This window comes from Ursus maritimus (assembly GCF_017311325.1).
Source record: "Ursus maritimus isolate PB19 chromosome X unlocalized genomic scaffold, ASM1731132v1 scaffold_X1, whole genome shotgun sequence".
NCBI classification, from domain to species: Eukaryota; Metazoa; Chordata; class Mammalia; order Carnivora; family Ursidae; genus Ursus; species Ursus maritimus.
Window position 1 is genome coordinate 83590232 of NW_024423319.1, and position 25593 is coordinate 83615824.

At 47.6% G+C, this 25593-nt stretch overlaps 3 protein-coding genes across 4 annotated transcripts in view; 2 read left to right on the forward strand and 1 right to left on the reverse strand.

Annotated features, from left to right (window-relative positions):
* ZNF81 (zinc finger protein 81) overlaps positions 1-25593 on the reverse strand; it is a 352185-nt gene that overhangs the window by 170837 nt on the left and 155755 nt on the right. The gene's annotated exons all lie outside the window — the stretch shown is intronic.
* Positions 5071-12843, forward strand: UXT (ubiquitously expressed prefoldin like chaperone). Its single transcript, XM_040632435.1, has 7 exons — positions 5071-5218; positions 5396-5502; positions 6487-6568; positions 6708-6775; positions 7055-7162; positions 12464-12527; positions 12744-12843. The coding sequence occupies exons 2-7, from the start codon at positions 5405-5407 to the stop codon at positions 12795-12797; spliced, it is 474 nt and encodes a 157-aa protein (XP_040488369.1). The 5' UTR covers positions 5071-5218; positions 5396-5404; the 3' UTR covers positions 12798-12843.
* Positions 14088-25593, forward strand: part of ELK1 (ETS transcription factor ELK1) — a 16397-nt gene continuing 4891 nt past the window's right edge. Inside the window, exons 1-3 of one of the 2 annotated variants that reach the window (XM_040632394.1) lie at positions 14088-14208; positions 22005-22278; positions 24958-25407. In XM_040632394.1, coding sequence (XP_040488328.1) covers positions 22069-22278; positions 24958-25407 — 660 coding nt within the window. In that variant the 5' untranslated portion in view covers positions 14088-14208; positions 22005-22068. Of the gene's footprint in view, positions 14209-17068; positions 17278-22004; positions 22279-24957; positions 25408-25593 lie in introns of those variants that run through there. The other variant, XM_040632404.1, reaches the window with a different exon arrangement.

A 25593-nucleotide genomic window follows, 5' to 3' on the forward strand; every position in this document is an offset into this window, starting at 1 on the left:
ACAGATGTAGTGAAGAGAAGGGCCATATGCACCCCAATGTTCATAGCAGCATTGTCCACAACAGCCAAATTGTGGAAGGAGCCAAGATGTCCTTCAACAGATGACTGGATTAAGAAGATGTGGTCCATATATACAATGGAATATTACTCAGCCATCAAAAAGAACGATTTCTCAACATTTCCTGCAACATGGACGGGACTGGAGGAGATAATGCTAAGTGAAATAAGTCAAGCAGAGAAAGACAATTATCATACGGTTTCACTCGTTTATGGAACATAAGAAGTAGGAAGAAGTAGGAGAAGAAAGGGAAGAAGGAAAGGGGGGTAAACAGAAGGGGGAATGAACCATGAGAGACTATGGACTCTGGGAAACAAACTGAGGGCTTCAGAGGGGAGGGAGTGGGGGATCGGGATAGGCTGGTGATGGGTATTAAGGAGGACACGTATTGCATGGTGCACTGGGTGTTATACGCAAGTAATGAACATGGAACTTTACATCAAAAACTTGGGATGTACCATATAGTGACTAACATAACATAATAAAAATTTTTTATAAAAAAAATAAAGTCTATTTTGTCCAAAATAAGTATTGCAACTCCAGCTTTCTTTTGGAACTTTTTTTTTAAAAGATTTATTGTCTTGAGAGAGAGAGAGAGCATGAGTGTGGGGAGAGGCAGAGGGAGAAGCAGACTCCCTGCTGAGCAGAGAGCTCGGCCTGGGGCTCAATCCCAGGACCCTGAGATCAGGACCTGAGCTGAAGGCTGACTGAGCCACCCAGATGCACCCCCAGCTTTCTTTTGACATCCATTTGCATGATCAATGCTTCTGCATCCCCTCACTATCAATCTGCAGATGTCTTTTGGTCTGAAATGAGTCTCTTATAGGCAGCATATAGATGGGTCTTGCTTTTTGTATCCATTCCATTACCTGATGTCTTCTGATGGTTTGCAAAGCCTAAAATATGTATTCTCTCATCCTTTTACAGAAAAAGGACCATAGAGGCTTGTTTAGAATATTTAAATCCACACATTAAATATATGACTTCAGTACTAACATTCTATATAGTACCTGACTAAATTATGCTCATTATCTATTAGCACCCAGTTATAAAGATATAGTCATAATTTAGTTTGATTAGCATGAATTCAGCAGACTAATAATAGTTCAGAAAGCATATATTTCTACTATGTATTATACACGGTTGTCCTTGCACTATATGTCCATGATTCTAAATAACCCTTTTGTATTATCCATAAACAAATTTGTTTTCAAAGGTTGTTTGGCAGTAACCTGAGATATTTTACTTTATAAAATCAAAGGATCATTATTTTTAGGGGCACCTGGGTGGCTCAGCCAGTCAAGTGTCCTACTCTTTTTTTTTTTTTTAAGATTTTATTTATTTATCTGACAGAGAGAGACAGCGAGAGAGGGAACACAAGCAAGGGGAGTGTCAGAGGGAGAAGCAGGCTTCCCACTGAGCATGGAGCCCGACGCGGGGCTTGATCCCAGGACCCTGGGATCATGACCTGAGCCAAAGGCAGACGCTTAACAGCTGAGCCACCCAGGCGCCCCCCCCCAAGTGTCCTACGCTTGATTACAGCTCAGGTCTTGATCTCAGGGTTGTGAGCTCAAGTCCCGCATTGGGCTCCAAGCTGGGCATGGAGCCTACTTAAAAATATAAATAAAGAAAAATAAAGAAATTAAAATTAAAAAGAGATACTTCTATATTTACTCCCCAAACAACAGGTAACAATATTGGTTTCCCCTCATACCTGTCAACTGCAGCCAACACGGAGATGAGCCTCTCAGATTCCTCTTCAAGAAAGGACTCATCGCCCAGTTGCGAGAAGTATGGTTCTGCTGGGCTTCACCTCAGCTTTAGCGCCAAGGTCCTGCTATTCTCAGGGCTGTCTCCAGCCTATGACTGAGCAATGAGGGGGTTCAAAGGGCTAGGTGGGACTCCTCTAACAGGAACTCTTTGCTCTGGAGCTCTATGTTGGGCTAGCTGCAAGTCTGTCTGGTTGGCATCATGGTCTGAAGCTCCCTCTGCCCAACCCTGCTTCCCTCCTTTCCTTTCACAGGTGCCCAATAGACCTGCATCTAACTCCCATGTCACTATCTGCTTCCTGGAAACTTAAGCTGTGACACCAACAGTATATTACAAATCTTTCTGGTCTTTTCCAACCTGGTACACGAAAAACAGCATTTCATATGTTTTATTTTGCATTTCTCTATTATGATTGAGGAGGAACACATTTTCATGTATTTAAAAGTGATTTGCCTATCTACGAATAGTCTCTGTCTAGTTTCTTTTAAATTGTTGGGCTTTTATATTGATTTGTAGGAATACTTTATATATTTAAGTAAACTAGCCATTGATTGCCTCTGTTGCAAATTTTTCTTTGCAACTTGCCATTTGGCTTTAAGGTTTTTAAGGTTAATTGTGCATACGGTAATTTTATGAACACGGTGTATCAATACATTCACTCATGACTTCAGAATTTTATGTCATCACTAGAAAGGACTTCACTCTAAGATAATAAATATTCTCCCATTTTTTTTATTCCTTCTCGCACACTGATGGTTCCATTTTTACATTTAAATCTTTAGTCCACCCGGAATTTATTTTAGTGTAGGAAGCGTGGGAGAGTTCTAATTTTCTTGTTTCCTGGAGAATGGCATGAAATATTTCATTCTGCTGATGAACTGGTAGGCTTTTTTCCTCGTGGACAATACAAATCATATAACTGGATCCATTTCCCCTTTTGCTATTGTTGTAGGAAAATCACAGACAAATTCACAGTTAAGCACAGAAGTGAACTTCATACCTACGTACCAATTTTCCCTGATGTTAATCTTCTATTTGTTTGTAGTTTTGTGATCCTGCTTTTATTTTTCAACTTTATGAGATGTATTCCTATCAGGTTCCAAATATCCAGTGGAAAATAAAGCAGGGAGTAAATGAACACGTAAGCTCTAACTCATCTGGGCCTTAGTCATTTCTTGCGCTTCCTTCCTTGTGGGTAGGAAGTTGAGTGGGAGGGAGAGAAAATACAAATGGAGATAATAGGCACGGTCTGCCTCACGTCTCCCGGAAGCACCAGCCTAAAAACGCTCATCCATAAGCCAGGTAAGAGGTCACCAGTGGAAGCTTGGGAGGCCCACATCCTTAGAGCCCCAACATATGTATTGGTGATTGACAGGGTTGTATAGAGCTGACATGACTGAAGCTGGCAAACTTCTCCTATTAAAGGCCAGATGGTAAATACTTTGGGATTTTCAGGCTATATGGTCTCTTTGGCAACTACTATGCCAGAAATAAGCATGAAAGCATCCACAGACAATAAATAAGTAAATGCGTATAGCTGTGTTCCATAAAACTTTATTATTGGACATTGAAATCTGAATTTTACGTATTTTTCAAACATCACAAAATAGTCTTTTTACTTTTTTCTAAGCATTAAAAAAGTGAAAACAGTATTCTTAGACTGCAGGTTGTAGAAAAAAGGTCAGCAAACCCTTGATGCAGAGGTTAGATGAGGAAGTTGGTTATCGGGACTATGTGTATAACTGTCACTTAATACTTGACTGCCAATGCAGTGACCTCCTTTAGATCAATTTCTACTTCTAGAAACTTATTACAAGGAAATAGCAAGAGAGAAAGCAAATGTGGCCAAATATTAACACTTGTCGAGTCTAAATGCAGGCTCTATGGGTGTTCACTGCCAACTTTTCTGTAGGCTTAAAATGTAAAAATAAAGTTGGGTACACGTTTTTAAAAAGTAAAAAATGTGGGCACCTGGTTGGTTTGGCGTCTGCCTTGGGATCAGTCCATGAACCCAGGATCATGACTCCCAGGTCATGACCCCAAGTCCGGCTCCCCACTCAGCTGGGAGTCTGTTTCTCCCTCTGCCCCTCTCCCTGCTGGTGCTCTCTCAAATAAATAAATAGAATCTTAATTTAAAAAGTAAAAAATGTTTCTGTGAAATGTAAGTTAATAGACTTGCATGGACGCATCTCCAGCTCATCAGAACTCTGTGTTCTTTTGTGTTAAATAAAGATAATAAATAAAACACCTTTTTCCCCCCCACAGGAAAATGGTATAGATTAACTCAATAATAGTTGTCTAACTACCTGGTGTCTGTTTCAATCACACCAAATGTAATTTTAATTATATGGAACATGAGAAGAGTTACAAAAAAATGTATTTTTAAAAATCACGTTTCCTTTACAATCATCTTGATCTAAGGGCAAAGAAAAGCTTGAGTTGCTTAGGTTTTGAGCATTTGAAAGAAAAACTTGCTTTTACACACGAAACAGACAAAGTATTTGAGAAGACGTCACTGGTAGGAGTGGGTGGTCTGGACCCTATAGGAGGAACAGCATTTGAAGGATCTGGCATCTGAGTTCTCCCTTCAGACTCAGCCTGGACTTCCTGGGTTTGATGATATTATTTGAAAATCTAACATAGGAAAATAAATTAACTTGAGTGCATACAAATAAATAAAAAGTTTACACATTTAAATAAAGACATAGGAACTATTTCTAACTACAGAATAGCCGATCTTGAGCAGAGGACTTCAGCGACCCTCCACTTGACGCCTCTATTAAACGAGGTAATAGAAATAGTGCGTTGTCACTTCTGTTCGGATCCTAGTTTTGGATTGCAGGCTGCAAAACTGGAGTTATCAAAGATGACTTTCAGGAAATCTGTCTCCGTGTAAAATTTTTTTTAATGCTCACATTCATTCCCATTACCGGGAGTCAAACCGAACTCTCCGTGTGAAAAATCAAATTCCACAGCGATAGTTCACAGGGAGGTACTCTCCCTTTTACAAACCAGAACCATAATCAATCCTCGCCCATCTGCTTCCGAAGCTCTTTTAAATACTAAAATCTTTAGTCTCTCTACCTCCACCTGTACGCCCCGCCTCCCCCAGAACCCGCCAAATCCCATTAAAGTCCGCCCCCGCGAGCCACGCACAGTCCCCACAGGTTCCACGCGCCTCCCCGCTCCCACGCTCTGCAGTCGCGCGAACTCTCTTCGGATTCGCTGAAGCCCCGCCCTTCTCTCCTCGGCTTCTCCCACTTTCAGCCACTTAGAACCGCCTTGCCCACCTGGCTATTTGGTTGGCCAGCGCCCTCGTCGTACGTCATTCACCCGCGCCACCCGGAAGCCGCGGTTTATAGCAACCGTTCTTATTGCCGGCGGCTCTAAGGTGAGGGCCGCGTTTGGGTGTCCCTGGGTGGCCGGGTCCCAGAGTTGGGAGGGGCAGAAGGCAGAACCCCCGGCAGAAGCCGGACGAGCCCACTCCCGCTGTTGAGAGGGTGCAGATGTACTGTGCCGGAGGCCAAACTGAGTGGTCACCGTGGTCTACCCCCTCCCCATTCCTCAGGAGCCCATCATGGCGACGCCCCCTAAACGGCGGGCGGTGGAAACCACGGGGGAGAAAGTGCTGCGCTATGAGGCCTTCATCTGTGACGTGCTACAGCGGGACCTGCGGTGAGTCACAGCGTGGAGGGCCGGGCGTGTGGAACGTTCCACGTGGGGGGGCGGGGCGTTCGAAGTCAGGGCCTAGTGTTCTGATTGGTGGCGGAGGCGTTCGGAGCCCGGCCCCGTGCGCCGACCCAGCGAGAAGGAGGGGGGCGACATCCGGGGTGTGACTTGGGCTGGGATGTGGGCGGTCTTAGTGGAGGGTGTGTCCGCGCTTGTGCGGCCTCCCATCTCACGGGTTGAGCTAGAGTCCAAAGCGGGAGTTCTCAGGTTCGAATCCTTCCTTGGCTTGGCCATTTCGCCGTCCATGTGAAGACGTTGTACCCTGCCTCACCTTTCTGTGCCTCGGTTTTTTTATCTGTGAAATGGGAAAATTGGTGGAACCTTCCTGATGGGGTGATTTTGAGTTTTTAATGTGTTCAGTCCTTGTAAAGGATTTAACATGGATACTATGGGCTCAATGAGTATGAAAAACTATCATTAATCTGAGCAGGAAGTAGAGTGTTCAGAAGTAGGATAATGAACATTCTAGAAGGGATGAAAGATTTTTCTAGGGTGAGAATGGGACACTTTTTTTGAGAATGGGATATTCTGATGGGAGGGAGGCATTGGGAGTAGAGTGTGATAATAGTACTAATAAATGATAGCTAATATATAGAGCTTACTATTTGGTTAGACACTATTATAAGTACTTTGTAGTAAACACTCATTTAATTCTCCTAATGACTCTGTGAGGTAATACTTGTCATCCCTTTTTTATAGACAGGCAAATGGAGTCCCAAAGAGGTTACTTACTTGCCAAAGTCACACAACTACTAAAAAAGAGGGCCTGGATTTAAACCCAAGCAGTCTGACTCACAATTCAAATCTTAGCTTCTGCACTAAAATGCTTCTTTAGAGCACGGCAACATGAGGGGGTCTCAGTCATAATATGAGGTATTCTAAGAGGGCCAGGGCTTCCTGTTGGTAACCATTATCCTCTTGTCCCATCAGAAAAGTGCTGGACCATCGCGACAAGGTATATGAGCAGCTGGCCAAATACCTTCAACTGAGAAATGTCATTGAGCGACTTCAGGTAAAAACACCAAGGTTAGGTACCATTTTGGTGTGTGTGGGCAAGGGAGGGGGATGGGAGGAGAGACCCCATACCAAAACCTGTCAGCTGACCTAAAATTTGACCACTGACCCCTACCTCTTTTTCCCTGGCCCCACAGGAAGCTAAGCCCTCGGAGTTATATATGCAGGTGGATTTGGGCTGTAACTTCTTCGTTGACACAGTTGTGTGAGTGTCTGCCTGCCCCTCTGAGCCCACAGGGCTCAGCTTCCCCCTTCCTTCATTCAACAAATATTTTTTTGAGTATTTGCTATGTACCAGACACTGTGCTAGGTGTTGCGGATATGACAGCGAATCGAATAGGACAAAATCCCTGCCTTCCCAGAGCTTCAATTTGGGGAAGGTGGGAGGAGTGGACTAAAAAAAAAAAAAAACTTCAATAAACTGTATAGTATGCCAAACAGTGATAAGGACTTCCCCCACTTCCTCTAACCATTGTTTCCTCAGCCCAGACACTTCACGAATCTACGTGGCCCTCGGATATGGTTTTTTCCTGGAGTTGACACTGGCAGAAGCTCTCAAGTTCATTGATCGTAAGAGCAATCTCCTCACAGAGTAAGTCTATTCTATGCGGATAGTGTCAAAGATGCCACCATTTGCAACACCCTTCTCCCTTTCCCCATGGCTCCCTGGGATGAGACTTCAGGGCCCATTTCCCCTCCTCCTCAGGACTAGGGGGAGACGCAAAGCTTAGCCCCAAGTATAACACATAGTAACCACTAAGTAAATGGTCTTTATAGTGTTCATTCACACACATTTGCTGGCTATCTGTTCTGTGCCAAACTCTGTACTTGTCAGTGGGGAGGCAGCAGTGAACAAGACAGAAGGGTTCCTTGAAAGCCTAATCTTGACCAGACCTAGGAGTTTTTGACCTATAAATCAGTAACAGTAAAACAAGTTCCTTTGAATTATCTCCTACTAATTTTCCTGCTTGTTCACTGTACTCTCACCACACTGACCTTCCCAGACTTCTCAAAACACCCCCAGAGTGATCCCACCTTAGGGTAACTGCAGTGGCTGTACTCTCTGCCTATAACACGCTTTTCCAGGTACATACATGGCTTCCTTTCTCCTAACTCAGTTTGAGTCTTTCTTAAATGTCACCTCCTCAACGACGCCTTCTGTAACCTGACTTTAAAATTGCAACCTCTGGGGGCACTTGGGTGGCTCAGTCGATTGAGCATCTGACTCTTGGTTTCAGCTCAGGTCATGATCTCAGGGTCCTGGGATAGAGCCCCGCATCAAGCTCTGTATTGAGCAGGGAGTCTGCTGGAAATTCTCTCCCTCTCCCTCCCCCTCTGCCCCTCCCTGCACTCTCTCTTTCTCTCTCCCCTCCTAAATGGGTAAAGTCTTTTTTAAAAATTGCAACCCCTCTCACTCCTCATTCCCCTCCCTTGTTCTACATATGACCTCTTAATGTTTACTGTGTAATTCACTTCTTTCTAAACTTCATTGCCTTGCCCATTAGGATGTAAGCTTTACAAAGGGAGATATTTTGTCTATGCCCCCGAGAGACCAGAATAGTACATAGAATACAGTAGGCACTCTGTGTTTGTTGAATGACTTTAAAACGGTATGCTGGAACCAGATTGAAGGGGGAACTGAAACAGATCTCTGGTGCAGGTGCAGGGGAAGGTAATGTGGGGAGAAAGTATGGGCTCCAATTGAGTTTAAGGCTTTGTGCAAGGAAGGGAAATTGGGAGTGTGGATGAGAGGTTTGAAATGTAGCTAGGGAAGGCCTTCCAGGGGAAGTGCCATTTGAGTCTCTTGGTCGAGTGGGGCTATCTGGGGAGAGCATTCCTGTCAAGGGAACCGGTGTGACTGCCACATTAGCAGAATTGCCAAGAGAGGCAAACATGGCAACAGAGGGGACACCGAGCAATATACTTAGATGAATACTATCTCACAAGAATGAATACCACTGATGTAAAATGCCTTCTGGGTTATATTTAGTCCTACATTCATTTCTTCCAGAGTTGCCTCTCTCATGGTTTTAGTAACTCTTCTCTTTTCAAACCACTCCAAGGTTGCAGTGCTAGTAGACCCAAAAGACCTCAGATCTGCCGAGATTTCTAAATCTTAGTGATCAGACCAATTGGCGAAGGGGTCAAGGGGCCTGCTTTCATGGGCCAACACAGTTCTGAACTAGTGGTCATTTAGACCACATCCATTTTTTATAACAAAACTTTCCTTGTTATGTCGCAGGATTCCTAAGCCTTTCAGATAGAGATTTTTAATTTTTTGAGACTTGATGTCTTTCCCAGAAATATATTTAAATTGTCAGTGCCTGCCCCCTCGTCTGATACTTTTGATATATTTATCTGGTTTATTAGTGTAATGAGAAATGTGATTGAATCTCTTATTTTATTATAATTAGGAGGGCTTCTTAGAAGTTTGATCTTTCTAGGAGATGAAGATTTGAGTCTGGGTAGCTCACGCTCCTCTTTAAAATACTTTGTTACTTGGGACACACTTTGAACTAACTTTCAGGTTATTTTATGCAACCAAAAGGACCATCAGTCCTTCTTACTTTTAGCGTATTTCTTTGGGGAGTGGGAGGATCAGATCTGTGTGATTACAGAAAGGAGTACACATCCACAGACACGTAACTATAGAAGAGACAGAATAGGGGCATCTGGCGGGCTCAGTCGGTGGAGCGTGGGACTCTTGATCTCAGGGTTGTGGGTTCAAGCCCACATTGGGTGTAGAGATTGCTTAAAAATAAAATGTTTTAAAAAAAAGAGAAGAGACAGAGTAACCATTGGACTATTAACACTGCCTTACATATTAAATCAGTAGCAAAAAATTAAACATCTCTTGTTTGTGTTACAACTAGCATTTGGTGGACTTTGTATTTTTCTCCTTTTTTAAAAGTGTTGCAGCTCATAGCCTTTCCTAGACTATTCGTGTACCATTAACTAAGTTTGTTCTCTTTATTGATGTTCAGATTGCCCTTAGAAGCTGATCAGGTTCATTACTCTGTTCTTTGAGTACTTCCCCAGATAGTCTTGAAAGCATTCTTGCTCTCCGGCAGCAGTACCATGCTTCTTTGATTTTTTGCCTTTAAACATGGACTCAACTGTCTCCTGAGGACTTCAGGTTCCTTTGACTGGAGTAGTTATTCAGTCATTCATTCAACATACATTGGCGCCTACTATGTGCTACACACTGTTTGCATCCTGGGGATACAGCAGGAAACAAAGCAGACCAGTCTCTGTTCTCTGCATTTATGTAGCTTACATTCTAGTTAGGGGAGCCAGACAATAAAAAATAGGTAAATGATGTAGTATGTGACACGTTGGCAGTGCTACAGGGAACAGCAGGGAACAGAGAGAAGAAACATTGCCTGGGAAAAAATTTTTTGCAATATTGTATGATGACAAATGCTAATTTGTCTTATTGTGGTGATCATTTCACAATGTATACAAATATCGAATCATTATGTTATACCTTTGAAACCAATGTTACATGTCAGACTTTTTGTGTAAACATTTTATTTATTTATTTGACAGAGAGAGAGCACAAGCAGGGGGAGCCGTAGAATGAGACAGAGAAGCAGGCTCCCTTCCAAGCAGGGAGCTGATGCGGGGCTCGATCCCAGGACCCTGGGATCATGACCTGAGCCGAAGGCAGATATTTAACCGTCTGAGCCACCCAGGCGCCCCAGTTATACTTTAATAATTAGAAAAAGGATGGGTGCTTGGGTGGCTCAGTTGGTTACGCTGCCAGACTCTTGATTTTGGCTCAGGTCATGATCTCAGGGTCCTGGGACCAAGCCCTGTGTCAGGCTTCACGCTCAGCAGGGAATCTGCTTGAGGTTTCTCTCTCTCCCTCTCCATCTGCCCCTCCCCTGCTTTCTCTCTCCCAAATAAATAAATCTTTAAAAAATTGAAAAAGGAAATGAGACATTGCCTATGACGGAGCAGTTGCAATTTTAAATAGAATGGTTGATGGGATGTGGGGTGTGAGAGTTTTGGGCTGAACAACTGGAAGGATGGAGTTGCCATTATCTGAGAGGGGAAAAAATAGAGAAGGAGCAGCTTTGGAGAGGAAGACCCAAGACTTCAGCCTAGGACCTGTTAAGTATGAGGTGTTTATTAAACACTGAAGTAGTTTTTGAAGATGTAGTTAAAACTCCCAACGCTGGAGTTCAGGAGAGGGGTCTGGAATGAAAATACAAATTTGGGCTATATCGATATATAAACAGGTTCATAGTGCTGAACTTTTTTTCCAATTTAACATTCTATGATGTTACCTTCTATTTTCCTTACCATGTCTAGTTTGTCTAAAATTGATTTCTGCTTTGACAAACAGTTCAGCACAATAAAATCCACATTCCTTATCACAGTATCAAGACCCCGTGTGATCCAGCCCCTTCCTACCTCTCAGACCTTCTCTTGTATCACTTTCCTTCCGCCATTCACTTAATTTCTAACACTCTGACTTCCAGACTGTTCCTCCAACAGCTCTTTCCCGCCTCTTGGCCTTTTTGGGGAAAAGACCGTCTCTTACTGTTTAACTCTTGCTCATTCTTCGTTCTTCAGAAGGGCCTTCCTTGATCCTTTGTACCAATTAGGATTCTTCTGGGTGAGGCTGATCCCAGTCAGCCTCGAAGATATACGGGGTTGACTGGCTTATGTAACTCCACAGTCAGGGCCACAGTGGTTTCCAGCAACTCCAGCTTCCCAGTTGCTTAGGCCTTGGGATCTTACTTGAATCCTCTCTCTCACACCTGACATTCCAACCGTTTGGTAAATCCTGTTGATTCTGCCTTCAAAATATATTCCAAATCCAGTCACTAGTCATGACCTCAGCTGCTGACACTGGTCTGAGTCTCCATCTCTCACCCGGGCTATTAAAGTAGCCTTCTCACTGGACTCCCTGCTTCCACACTAGCTCTCCTTATCCCCAGTCATCCACACCGCAGCCAGAGGGAACCTCTTAAACCCTAGTCAGTGGGGCGCCTGGGTGGCTCAGTCAGTGAAGCGTCTGACTTCAGCTCAGGTTATGATCTCAGCGTCCTGGGATCGAGCCCCGCATCAGGGGCTGTACACTCAGTGGGGAGTCTGCTTCTCCCTTTGCCCCGCCCCCTGTTCGTGCACTCGCTCTTGCTCTCTCTCTCTCAAATAAATAAATAAAATCTTTAAAAAAAACCACCCTGTCAGTTCACATCCCTTCTCTAATCACAAGCCTCCCTTGGCTCCCATCTCACTTAGAGTAAAAGTCAGAGCCTTGTGGGTTTCACACGATCTGCCTTCCCAGCTTACCTCTCTGACCTCAGCTCCTACAGTTCCCCCTTCACTTACTCTTCTTCAGCCACACCAGCCTCTTTGCATGTGCTGGCCCTTGTGTCTGGAACATTCATCTTCCATCTATCCACATGATCCACTTCTTTAAGTCGTTACTCAGATGCTTCTCAGTGCAGCCGTTTGTAAGTAAGCTCGTTAGAATTGCGGCCCCCACTCCTGCACTCCTTCTCCTCTCTTATCATTTAACTTTTTCTTTTTTTACTTATAACCATCTGACGTGTGAGCGATGTTACTCCATCATTTGTCCCTCTCAACGAGAACTCGAGCTCCATAAGGCCAAGATTTTTGTTTGTTGCGTTTGCTGTTCTCTCCCCAGTACCTGAGATGGCCTGGCGTAGAGTAGGGATTCAGTAAATGTCTCCAAATCAATGCAGCCCAGATGGTGTCCCGGCATCTGTGCACAGGAGCAGGTCAGGCCGTAGCATGTCCTGCTACCTGCCATGTGGAAGCCCTCCAGGGCGTAGGTAGTTCTGGAAGGAATGAGGAAGCATCCTCCTCATGAGTGTAAGTGGGGCCCACTTTGCCCTTTCTTGTTTCTTTTCTCCAGGCTCAGCGACAGCCTCACCAAGGACTCCATGAATATCAAGGCCCACATCCACATGTTGCTAGAGGTGAGAGCAGCTCACCCCACTCCCAGACTCTGTCTCCAAATGTGTTCAGGGTGGTGTGACCTGAGGAAGGGAGAGAGCCAGGGACGGGAAGGACCATCTTTCTCTCTAAGCTGGAGCCAAGCTGGAGCCAGGCTGGCTCTGAGGGAGGTGTTGGAGCAAGCCTGGGTGGAGGCCTGGACCCAGTCTCTGTTCAATCTGTTCTGTCCTCTTTTTCAGGGGCTTAGAGAACTACAAGGCCTGCAGAATTTCCCGGAGACACCTCACCACTGACTTCTTCCCCGCCTCCTCAGACATTAAAGAGCCTGAATGCCTTTGAGTCACATGGCCCTTCTTTCCCCCACCTCAACCCCTGCTGTTTGCTAAGGTGCCCTGTTTCTAAAGCACAAAGTTACCGGGAGCCCCAGAGATCCAGTCTCTGTGTGGAACCTATAAAGCACCCCTGAAGTCCCTCCTCCAGCCTCTTGCCTGGCAGCATTTGCCACTTGACTTTCTGCTCTGTCCTGTTTTTTGTCGCCTTGGCGACCTGGGCCTCCCACCTGACCCTTCTCTTTTTTCTATTTCTTTTCCTGGACATAATTCTGACTTATAGAGAATGGGCGGTTCAGGGTGGAGGTTTGTTCCCAAGACAGGTAGACTTTCACTCCTGGTCCTAAGGTTTGCCCGTCTCCTCCACCCCAATCATGACTGGGGTACCTTAGATTACACCCACGCCCGTCTCGGCCCAACCTTGGCCTCACCCCGCTTCTAAATGGTTCCAGCTTCCACCAATGGGCGCAGAGCCCGATCCCGCCCTCCCTGGTCTGGCCCCTATTTTAGGTTGAGTCCAGCTTCCGCCAATCAATGCAGAGCCAGGTTCCGCCCCTTTATAACTGGCTGCTGCTCCACGCTGACCTCCTCTTAGGCATTTAGTTTCCGCCACTCGACGCTCCTTTGCGTGCCTGGCGGCTGTCCAACCCTCCTATCTGGGCTTCGTTCTAAACATGTCTCTTCTAGCCAATCACTGTAGAGTTACCCTGCCCACCTACGCACAGCCCTGGCCCGACCCCCTCCCAGCCTGCTGCTACGCCCACTTCCATACAAGTCCTGCTTCCGCTGAGCCGCGTGGCGTGCAGCACCTCCCCGTCGGTGTTTTGGCAGCTGTCTGGAGTCCCTCATCCGCCAATCAGCAGAAAGCAGAGTCCATCCACCCCTGTCCTCCGAGGTTGTCTTCCATATAGGCCAATCATTGTGAGGCAGGCGCCCCCAGGATCTTGTCAATCGCCTGCGGGCTGTCAGTCTTGAGCCAATCAGCGTGAAGCACCGATGGGGCCCAGCACACCCCTTCGGAACCCGGGCGGCCATCTGAGTTCCATCAGTTCCCCCTGGGCCAGTCACGGCGCAGCTCTGTGGGGCAGGGCCCGCCTCCCCAACCCTGGCAGCCGCGCGGTCGAGCCAAGGCGCTCTGTCCAATCAACGAGCGGCAGGATGCTCCGCTCCTCCTCCGTAGGCCCACGTGAGCGGTGAGGAAACGCAGGGGCGGCTTCTAGGTGCTGCCGCCGCCGCCGCCACCGCCGCCGCCGCCGCCACCGCCGCCGCCGCCGCCACCGCCGCCGCCTCGGAGCCCGGGCCTGGGGGGCGGTGGGGCTGCGCATGGAGCCCCCGCCCCCCGGAGCTGCCAGTACTGCCGCTGCGCTGCACACAGGTGAGCCCGGGGCCGGGAGGGTGGAGGGCCCGTCCGTGACCCCACGTATCCTTCCCGCCCCCGCGCGAGGGATGTGGCTTGGCCCGTGGCCTGCTGGTGTTCGACTGCCCACCGCCACCACCACGGGTGGTGGACCTGCCTGTGGTATTGTCCCCTCCCTTCGCCCCTTGTAGTGGATCTGATCGTGGCCTGACCCCCCTTCCTGTTTTATAATGGATCGGTCTGCGTGCTTGTCTTTTCTCCCCACCCCACCTTACAGTGGACTCGTCCGTGGTCCTGCCCCCACCCCCACTTATAGGGGAGCAGTCTCTGGCATTGTCCGACTCCTTGACAGTAGGTGCATCTGAATGTTTGTTTTTCTCCCGTCCTCAACTTTCAAGGGCCCCGTCTGTGGCCTTGTTTGTTCCACCACTCCCGTTCCTTGTAGTGAATCAATCCGTGGCGTTGTACACCCCCCCACCCCCTTTTAACAGTGAGTTAATCTGTGAAGTTGTATTCCTGTCTCCTCCAGTCCCCCAGTGCATCAGTCCATGGTTTTATCACACACCCTGTTTTACAGTGTACCAGTCTAAATGCTTCTATTCACATCCCCCTAGTGATCAGCCCATTGCCCTATCCTTTTTTTGTAGACTGTTGCTCCAGTCCTCGGGCTTCTCCCTTCCTTTTAATAGTGGGTCAGCTTAGTGCTTTTTATCTCCCCATTTTCAGTAGCCCAGTCCATGGCCTCGTTCCCTTCTCCTTTTAATCAGTCTGTGTGATGGCTTTTCACCCCATCTACTGTTGCACAGTCAGTATGCCTTCCTGCTCCCCTTGCTCCCCCCTTGCCCCCCTAAATAAGATGAGCCTTTGCACTCCCCCCACCCCCGCCTTTGCGGTGGATCTGTTCATTGGCCTTCCTGCTACCCATGTGCTTGCGTTCAGGCACACACCCCCATGCCCTCCCCCGAGTCCAGTGCTTTGGAATCCCTCCTCCAGGAGGGGGCTTTTATTTTGTCCCTCCTTCCCTTGTGGTGGATCAGTCCCTGGCCTTCCCTGCCCCCCTCCCTCCTTAGCAGTGGATCATCCTGTGTGCTTGTTGAACCCAGGTCTTTTTTACTGTAGAACACACCGCCTCATACACATCATTAACCCCTAAGACATTCTGCCTCACTACAGTAAGTGGATGCCTCGGAGATCATGATAATGCATCAGGAGCTAATGTTTATCGAGCACCTACTAGGAACCTGGCAGAGTGTTTTATATCAGTGAGCTCATTTAGTCCTCACCACAACCCTGTGAGAGAGGTACTCAGGAAAGTTCAGCATAGGGGGTTCAATACCTTATTCGGAGGTAAGTACCCAGTTAGGTTGCCCCTCAGAACACAGAGTAATTTTTGAGGCTCCCTCTCTCGCTTCATCCCATCCCACAGGAGACCCCGCTCCTCAAACACCCAGTTACTTGCCATCTGCAAGCTTTTGTGTTTGCCGCTCCCCTTGCCTGCAGAGCTGTCTCCATTCCACACCTTGTCTCAGCACCCATCCACCCCCAGTCACAGCAGCTGTGTGACCTGAGTGATTTAACCACTGTCTCTGCCCCTGCTTCCTCCTTTGTAAAATGGAGGAATCAGAACTAGAATCCCCTCCAGTGTGAAGCATCCCTGGGAGTTAATAAAGCAAGTCACCTCCCTGGCCTCACCTCCTGCACCTTATCCCCCCAGCTCTGTGCCAGCCACACTGAGCTCCTCACTCATCCTCAAACACGGCAGATGCAGTCCAGCCTGAGGGCCTTTGCATCGGCTCTGTTTTCTGCCTGGAACACTCTACCCCTGATCTCTGCATGATTCCTTTCAGAGCTCTGTTCAAATGTCAGCCTGTCCCTGACCATCTGAACCTGCATACTTAGCAGGCCTCAGATCCCTTCTTGGCTTTATTGGTCCCTTTGCCCTCGGTTGCTCTCAGACACACTGTGTAGTTTACCGGTTTATTGTCCCTCCCCATTAGAACGGGAGTCCCATGAGGGCTTACAGTTTCTTGTTCATTTACTTACTGCTGGGTAAATATACCTAGTATATAGTAGGTGCCCAGTAAGAATTTATTGCATGAATGAATGTGAAAAATATTATTTCAGACAAATCAGGATGGGGGGACATGGAGATGAAGAGGGCATATGAGAGCTAGTTAAAGAAGCTAGTTGGGACTGTTCATTCAGCAAACACTTAGCACCTAATGAGTACCAGGCACTCTTCTAGGTGCTGGGGATAGGGGAGGGAACAGAAGAGGCAGAAATTCCTGTCCTTGTGGAGCAGACGTTTGCTAAAAGTGGGGGAGACGGACTATATAAATAAAACAGTAAGTAAAATTAGATAGTATGTTAGACAGGCGCTAAGGGGGAAAATGAAGTAGGGAAGACAGGGAGAGAGTATGGGGGTGGTTGAAATCGTAGGCACCGGGCAGGCCTCACTTGGAAGGTGACTCTTGAATTAAGGCCTGAAGGAGATTGGAGAGGAAGCCGTAATGTCTAGGGGAAGAGTGTTCTAGGGACGGAAGGAACAGCCAGTGCAAAGGCCCCAAGATGAGATTGTGCCTGGTGCATTCAAGAAACGTGAAAGAGGCCAATGTGGCTAGAGCAGAGTGGAGGGAGGGTGGGAGGGAGGCAGGTAGGAGGCAAGGTTAGAGCAGTGATGGGAGCCAGATGGTGTAGTCCATGGTGATACATAAGGTTGGGAAGTGGGGGGAGGGAGAAGGCTGATACACGAGCTAAGAGCTAACATTTGTTCGAGTGTCTACCACATGCCAGAGATACTTTTCTAAGTCCTTTACATATATTGGCACTTAATCCTCACAAAAGCTTTTGAGAACAGTGTATTTTGAGGATATTTTGCAGATGCAGAAACAGACCCAGAGAGATTGAGTAACTTGCTCGAGATCGCACAGCTAGAACAGGACAGAGGAGTAGGAGACTGAAGACCCAGAGAGAAGAGCTTTGCAAGAACAGACAGGTTTATTCGGCACACTGGATCACACAGAGGAAGAATTCATTCTGCCCGGGAGATAGCAGAACTTGATGACCGTATAATAAAGAGTTTATCAGGTGTGAGAAGGGGGAAGGGTACATACATATCCTCAGAGGTGGGAACTGGGTGAACACACAGTGCCCATGATGTAGGGTGCCAAGCTCGTGGGCACTTTTGAGTCTTCGTACGAAGACCCTTCCCACAGATGTCCACATTACTCGCCACCTCCCCTCCTTCAGGTCTCTGCCTGCACATCACTTCCTCGGGGAACCCTCCCTCCTCACCCTGTGTGAAATACCACCCCTGTCACCCTCTAGGGTCTTCCCTCTCGGTCTCTCTTGATAGAGAGCGTCAGTTGTAAAGCACTGGGATCGCTGCTTGCAGCCAGACTGTCTGGGCTTGAACCCCCTCTCTGCCAGCTTCCAGCTGTGTGACTTCGGGCAAGTGACTGACTCTGCCCCTATTTCCTCATCTGGAAAATGGGAGGATCATAACACTGCCCGCCCCACAGTGTTGCTGTGGTGATTACATGAGTTAAATGATTAAAATGGCGTGTGACACACAGTAAGGGTTGTATGACTATTTTAAAAATTAGTATTATTCGTAGGGTACATATAGGCGTCTGGCAGGCCTCTGAGACGATCTCCAGAATTGACCTCCTGATGTTGCCTCAAAACCTGCTCTCCTGGGGTGCTCCCATCTCAGTCGGTCCCAGCTCCGTCCTTCCAGGCGATCGGGCCACAAACCTAGAATCACCCTTGATGATCTCTCTCTCACAACCCTCCCCATTCTTTTTTGTCAGCAAATCCTGCTCATTCTGTTTTCACATTTTATCCAGAACTCAGCCATTCCTCCCCAGTTCCCCTGCCGCCGCCGCCATCACTCACTCGGCCTGTCGCAGTGGCCTCTTCAGGCCCCTCCAGCCGGTTTCTCCTCACAGCAGTCAGAAGGATTCTGTTCAAATCCAAGTCACGGCCTGTTGCCCCTCTGTTCACAGCCCTCATGTGGCTCTTCTCTCACTCAGAGTCTTTGCAGGGCCCGAAAAAGCCTCACTTGGTCTGGCCCCCATGGCCCCTCTGTTCTCACCTCCCTACTACTGTTTGTACCCTTACTCCCTCCTCTCTGACCTTGCCTGGCTCCTTTCTCTTCCTCTGACCTGCCCAGCGCGCTCCAGCCTCAGGGTTGTTCACCCTGGCCATCCTCTGCCTGGATTGACCTGCTCCCCGGGTCATCGTGGACCTGACTCGCTCACCTCATTTAGGTGTTTGCTCAAATGTCACCTGCTTGGTGCCTACCCTCCCCTGACAACCCTGTCAAAAATAACAACTCCTTCCCTGCCTCATTTTTTCCATAGCTCTTCTCACCATCTGACGTACTCTTTGACTCATTTATGTTCTTTCTTAACTGTCTTCCCCCACGAAAATGTGAATTCCACTAGAGCAGAGATTTTTGTTTTGTTCACTGCTGTTTCCCCAGCCCCTGGCCCACAGTAGGCTCTCAATAGAGGCTTGCTAAATGAATGAGACGAAGAGAAGTAAGCACACCCGAGCAAGGCAAATTACTAGGCCTCTTATTAGGGGGTCAAGTGGGAAATACGATAATAAACACAATGTGAAATGCTGTGTGCTGTTGAGGCTTGGAGCAAACGGTCAGATTTTACCTTAATTAATAGGTTCTATCGCGGCTCAAAGAGGAACTGGTAGAATTGTCTGTCTTCACCACCAGGAGTCACACTGAACTCTTTGTGCCTCTGAAACAAGCAAGTCTTTGAAGTCAACTCAGTGAAGTCTCTGATGACAGGACTCTCACACATGGACACTTCATGGCTTTGTGACTTGTATAATAGCCTAAAACCATGTCCACCCAATGAACTGCAAACCAGCTCAGACACGAGAGGCTCATTCTGATCATACTGTATATTTCATTACACATTAAAGAATGAGGGAAGGTTCTTTAAAACCTGGTTTGGAAGGTCTTACCCTTAACCCAGCAGTCCCAGCCAGTGAGCAGTTGACTGATGAAAGCTCCTTCCTTAAGGAAGAGGACGCTTCATGTTGATTTCCAGTTTACCCTCCCATTCAGCAAGGAGGGCAGTTATGGGGTGGGGGGCGGGGAGGGGCCCGTTCTGTACAGGACGTACTGAGGGAGCGGCGCGGGGGCCGGTGGTTAACCTAATGGTTCACATGCTTAGCGGGAATCTGACTGCGTGGGGTCCAAATCCTGGCTGTGCCACTTGGGCTCTGTGGCCCATAGACGTCATCTGGACATTTTGTACCTCAGCTTCCTCCTCTGTAAATTAGCGATGATAAAGAGCACCTACTTTCCAGAGTTGTGATGAAAGATAAATGAGTCAGTACCTACAAAAATAGCAGTACAGGTCTGCATGCCCTTATCCAAAACCCTGGGGGCCAGATGTGTTTCAAAATTTCAGACTTTTCAGATTTTAGAAAGGTAACAAGGTGCACGTACAAAATGTTACATAACGCCCTCAGTGGGCTCGGTAATCAGCTACATTCAGATTTCTGTAGCAGAATGTATGAACAGCCACACTAAGTGAGGATTGCTAAAGACCAGAAAAGGCCTCGTTCATTTCAAATCTGGTTTTGCTGCCCAAAGGGTGATAAAGAAGTTTTCTGTTTTGGGGGTGGGGTTGGGTTTTTTTTTTTTTTAAGATTTATGTATTTATTTGAGAGCACGAGCTCCTGCGTGCACGGGGGGGAGGGGCAGAGGGAGAAGGAGAGTGAGAATCCCTAAGCAGATGCCGCACTGAGCACAAAGCCTGATGCAGGGCTCGATCCCACGACCCTAAGATCGTGACCTGAGCCAAAACCAAGAGTCAGGTGCTTGTCCGACTGTACCACCCAGGCGCCCCAAGAAGTTTTCTGTTTTTAGAGCTTTTTGGATTTTGGAATAGCAGATAAAGAATTTTGAACAAATTGGAAACTAATATCTGTTAAAAGCTTATCATACTCCAACCACGTGATACTTAATCTGTACAATAACTCTATGAACTTGGTATTATTATTATCCCTATATCACAGGTGAGCATGTTATTATCCCTATTTTACAGATGGGAAAATTGAGGCACAAAGACATTAAAGAATATGCCCAGGGTCACACTGCTAATAAGTAGCAGGACCAGGATTCCATTCCTGGCAATCTGGCTCTAGAGCCTGAGTGATTGTCTGGTAGGCCGTATTGCCTGATTGGAACAATGCCGGCCAAGTATTATGAACTTAGCAAATGTCAGTTATTGCTGTTACCAAGAAGGAGAACACAAAGGGACAGTAAAAGTCCCGAGGAGTGCAAGATAGAGAGACAGAAGAGAGCAGGCACTGAGTTTCAGGAAGGCTTCAGAAAGGCAAGGCTCCTGTGGCTGGGACTGGAATGACGGGGAAGACTTCTAGGCAGAAGGGAGCCCCACACTGCGTGAACAGCTTTTGCAAGGGGCTAGCAGAAGGAACCTCCTGGAAAACTTAATATTTGATGTGGCAGAGAATGCAAATGAAAACGTTCAGGTGAGGGGCACTATACCAGTTTTCTACTCCCGCTATAACAAACGATTGCAAATATAGCTACTTAAAACCATGCAAATTACTCTCTTGGCATTCCGGAGGTCAGAAGTCCAGCACTGCCTCGCCCCGGCTGAAACCCAGGTGTGGGCAGGGCTGCATTCCTTTCTGGAGGCTCCAGGGCAGGATCTGGTTCCTGCTCCTTCGAGTTGCTGGCAGAATTCAGTTCCTTGAGGTTGTAGGGTTAAGGTCTTTGTTTCCTTACGATCAGCGGAGCGTCATTCCCACCTTTCTGAGGACACTGAATTCCCAGGCTCCAGCCCCGTTCTTTCATCTTCAAAGCCAGTAATGGCAGGTCAAGTACCTCTCATGCTTTGACTCTCTCCTGCCTCTTCTGTCACTGCATCTCTCCGAGCTCTCTTTCCGCCTCTTGCTTTTTTTAGGAAGAGTTCCTGTGATTAGATTCAGCTCACTCACATAATCCAGAACAATCTCCCTAAGGTCCGTACAGTAGTACCCCCCCCCCCTTATCTGCAGCTTTGCTTTCACGGTTTCAGTTACCCGCGATCAAGCAGAAGTGATCCTCCTGACCTCTCATCAGGTCGGTGGCAGCCTAACACTATGTCACAGTGCCCACATCATTACTTCACTTCATCTCATTATATAGGTATTTAATCATCTCACATCATCACAAGAAGAAGGGTGAGTATAGAACAATAAGATCTTGAGAGAGCACATTCATGTAACTTCTAATATACTGCCATCATTGTTCTGTTTTATTATTAGTTATTATTAATCTCTTATTGTGTCTGATTTATAAAGTAAACTTTATTGTGTGTATATGCACAGGAAAAAACATAGTATATATAGGGTTTGGTACTGTCCAGCTTCAGGCATCCACTGGGGGTCTTGAAACATATCCCCTGCAGATAAGAGGGAACTACTGTAACCTTAAGTTCACCTGCAAAGTTTCTTTTGCCATGTACATAATATAGGTTCCAGAGATCAGGATGTGGACGTTTCTGAGAGGGGCATTATTTTGCCTACCACAGTCTGCCCTCTGGCCCCCAAAGATTCACATTTGTCCCACACGCAAAATATATTCACACCATCCTCTTGTCCCCAAAGGCTCCTACCATTATGGGGAGTCGTCCAAAGCCAGGCTGAGGAGCTTAGAATTTAGTCTGGGGGTGTCTAGGGAACGACGGTGGGCTTTGGGAATAGAGGTGGAGACAAGATGGCGAGAAAAGAATCCTCCTCCTGCTGACCTTTGCCTCCTTCTGCGTTCACAGCCTCTCAGCTCTGAGCCATCTGCCCTCCAGGTACCCCTGGGATGGCGTGAGCACTCCCCCAGCGATGGACCCCTCTGTGACGCTGTGGCAGTTTCTGCTGCAGCTGCTGAGAGAACAAGGCAACGGCCACATCATCTCTTGGACCTCACGGGATGGCGGTGAGTTCAAGCTGGTGGACGCTGAGGAGGTGGCCCGGCTGTGGGGGCTGCGTAAGAACAAGACCAACATGAATTACGACAAGCTCAGCCGGGCCCTGCGGTACTACTATGACAAGGTAAGGCCTCTGGGCCCGGGACTGGGAGCCGCCGACACTTACGTCAATTATTTCGTTTTCCTGTCTTCATTGTCACAGCTATAACTCTGAAAACAGAATTTACTGTTTTTTACCCTATCCTCTCGTACTCTCAGACCAATATTGGGCACCCCAAACATTTATCCCAAGTAGTTTCTTTTTCTTTTCTTTTAAGATTTTATTTATTTATTTGAGAGAGAGAGAGAGGAAGCACGAGCAGGGGGAGGAACAGAGGGAGAAGCAGACTCCCCAGTGAGCAGGGAGCCTGACAGGGGGCTTGATCCCAGGACCCCGGGATCATGACCTAAACCGAAGGCAGACACTTAACTAACTGAGCCACCCAGGCTCCCCAGTCTCAGGTATTTTCTTTGTCTTGCTGCTTTAAGGCTGAAACCTTCATAGTAATACTAATACCCTGCTCACCCACTTTCTAAGGCCCCTGAGGTCATGCTGTTCCACTACACCCCACACAACATTTCATTTTCTTGTCTTATTCCTATAGCTAAAAATTTGGAAAACAGTATTAATAATGACTTCCTTATCCTGTCTTCTGGCACTGGACCAGTCCTGGACTTCGTCAGTTATTTCATAATCTGCTCTTATTCCAGAATAAGAATTCCAGAATATTCTTATTCCTAGCATCAAAATGGCCATGGCAATATTATACTAACCTTTCCTTACCTTATCTTCTATGATACTGAACACTTTTGTGAGTTCTTTTCTTCTCTCATTCCTTTAGCTAAAGCCTCCAGAACACATGCAATGCGAGCTCCACACCCCACTCTCATGCATTCCCAAAGCAACACTGGTCCGCCCCGGCATTTACTATTTTATCATCGTATTCCTATAGCTAAAATTTTCAATTTTTCTCATCCTCTCAGACTCCCAGAGAAGTGCTGGATTTCCCATCCCTCACAATATACCAGTTACTTCATTTTCTTCTGTATCTGAAACTTCCAAAACAGTACTGAGTATCCCTTTTCATCCCTTTTCTGAGAAACACAAACCCACCCTGTGACATACCTGACCAGCATTAAGATGTCTCTAGGGTACCCTAGTGCCCCCAGATGCCTTTTGTCCCCCAGAACAGCCCTGGACCTGTGCTGCACACCATAAATTATAGCATTTATTCCGTTCTCGTATTTTATTCCTTTAGCTGAAGCCTCCAAAACAATGTTGAGGCTGCTTCATTCTGTGCTCTGAGACCACCACAACATCCCCGAGACCCTCCAGACCTATCCTGAAATATCTCAGACATGTTCTGTGATCCACCCAGCCAGCCTTGAGATTCCCCCCCCCCAATATTTATACCAGTATTTTAATGGTCTTATCTGGTTGCTAGCAGTCACTTCATTTTCTAATTGCCTTAGCTTAAACCTGTACCACAGTATTTTTTTTTTTAGATTTTATTTATTTGAAAGAGCGAGAGAGAGAGAGAGAGGTCTCCAGACCTATCCTGAAATATCTCAGACATGTTCTGCAATCCAGCCAGCCAGCCTTGAGATTCCCCCCCCCCAATATTTATACCAGTATTTTAATGGTCTTATCTGGTTGCTAGCAGTCACTTCATTTTCTAATTGCCTTAGCTTAAACCTGTACCACAGTATTTTTTTTTTAGATTTTATTTATTTGAAAGAGCAAGAGAGAGAGAGCGAGAGCACACAGGAGCAGGGGGAAGGGGCAGAGGGAGAAGAGGAAACAGACTCTGCACTGAGTGGGGAGCCCGATGCGGGGCTCAATCCCAGGACCCTGGGATCATGATCTGAGCCACCCAGGCACCCCTTAAACCTGTACTACAGTATTAAGAATGAGGCTCCTCAGTTACAGCTAAGTCAAGAAATAAAACTGTGAGAACCACAAAAAGCCCCAAAACAAAAACAAGAATGACGCTCCTCCGCCTGTTCTCCCTAGTGACCTTGCCCTGTTCTCCATCTACATTGATAGCTTTAAATAATCCTCTGTATTAATAATTCCTTGCCACATTCTTCTGTATTAATTTAGTCTCTTCCAACATTTACATCAGTTACTTCGTTTTCCTATCTTACTGCATCAGCCACACTCCCCAGCTGTCCTGGCAGCCACCCCCAAGGCCTGGCCCTGTTAGCCCACAGACACCCTGGTTCCGGGAGCCAGGAGGAAAGCCTGCTCCTGCATCGACTCTGCTAGGTGGGCCCCCTGGTGGAGGGGTGCCACGGGGTGTGGGTGTTTGTCTCTGAGGTGGGGGTGGGGGTGGGGGGATTGGACAGATGGAGATGCAGAGTGATAGGGAGACGCAGAGAGGGCTGGATGGGAAGGAGACACGGAGCGGAGACAGAGGGGAGAAGGGCCGTAGACTAAAGGAAGAGTTGTGGAAGGGAGAAGAGGGAAAGGGGAGAAACTGGGAAGAATACAGAGAGGAGAATCACAATGGGGAGGAGAGGTAGAAACGGAAGGAGGAGAAGGGAGGAGCCCCCACATTGGGAAAGACCTGGGTGAGAAGTGGGCTGGGAGGGGGGGTACCTAGTTGGGGGCAGACGTGGAAGTAGAATGGTGTATATGTAAAAAGACAGGAGAGGGGCAAGAAGGACCCTAGGAGAAGCACCCCTCTGCCCCCCATCCATGCCCTCCTTCCACTCAGGCCCTCCCTTCTGAGGCCCTTTATCCTATCTCCTCCCTTCCCAGAACATCATCCGCAAAGTGAGCGGCCAGAAGTTTGTCTACAAGTTTGTGTCCTACCCCGAAGTCGCGAGGTGCTCCACTGAGGACTGCCCGCCCCAGCCTGAGGTGTCTATCACCTCTACTGTGGCAAATGTGGCCCCTACTGCTGTACATGCTGTCCCCGGGGACACTGCCTCTGGGAAACCAGGCACACCGAAGGGAGCAGGAATGGCAGGCCCGGGTGGCTTGGCACGCAGCAGCCGGAACGAGTACATGCGCTCAGGCCTCTATTCCACCTTCACCATCCAGTCCCTGCAGCCACAGCCACAGCCGCCCCCTCATCCTCGGCCTGCCTCGGTGCTCCCCAACACCGCCCCATCGGGAGCAGCAGTGCCCCCATCTGGGAGCAGGAGCACCAGTCCAAGCCCCTTAGAGGCCTGCCTGGAGGCTGAGGAGGCCGGCCTGCCTCTGCAGGTAAGGACTGGAATATGGAAATTCAGTAAGAGGGTGGGTGTACAATTCCTAGATGAGGAGGGGTGCTGGTAGAAGGGACATAAACATCCTATTTAGATGTGGTGGAAGGAGGGACACAGAAGTTCCCTGGGAGAAAGGGTGGGGGAGGAGAGCCATGCAAGTACGAAGCTATGCCAGATGCCCAGA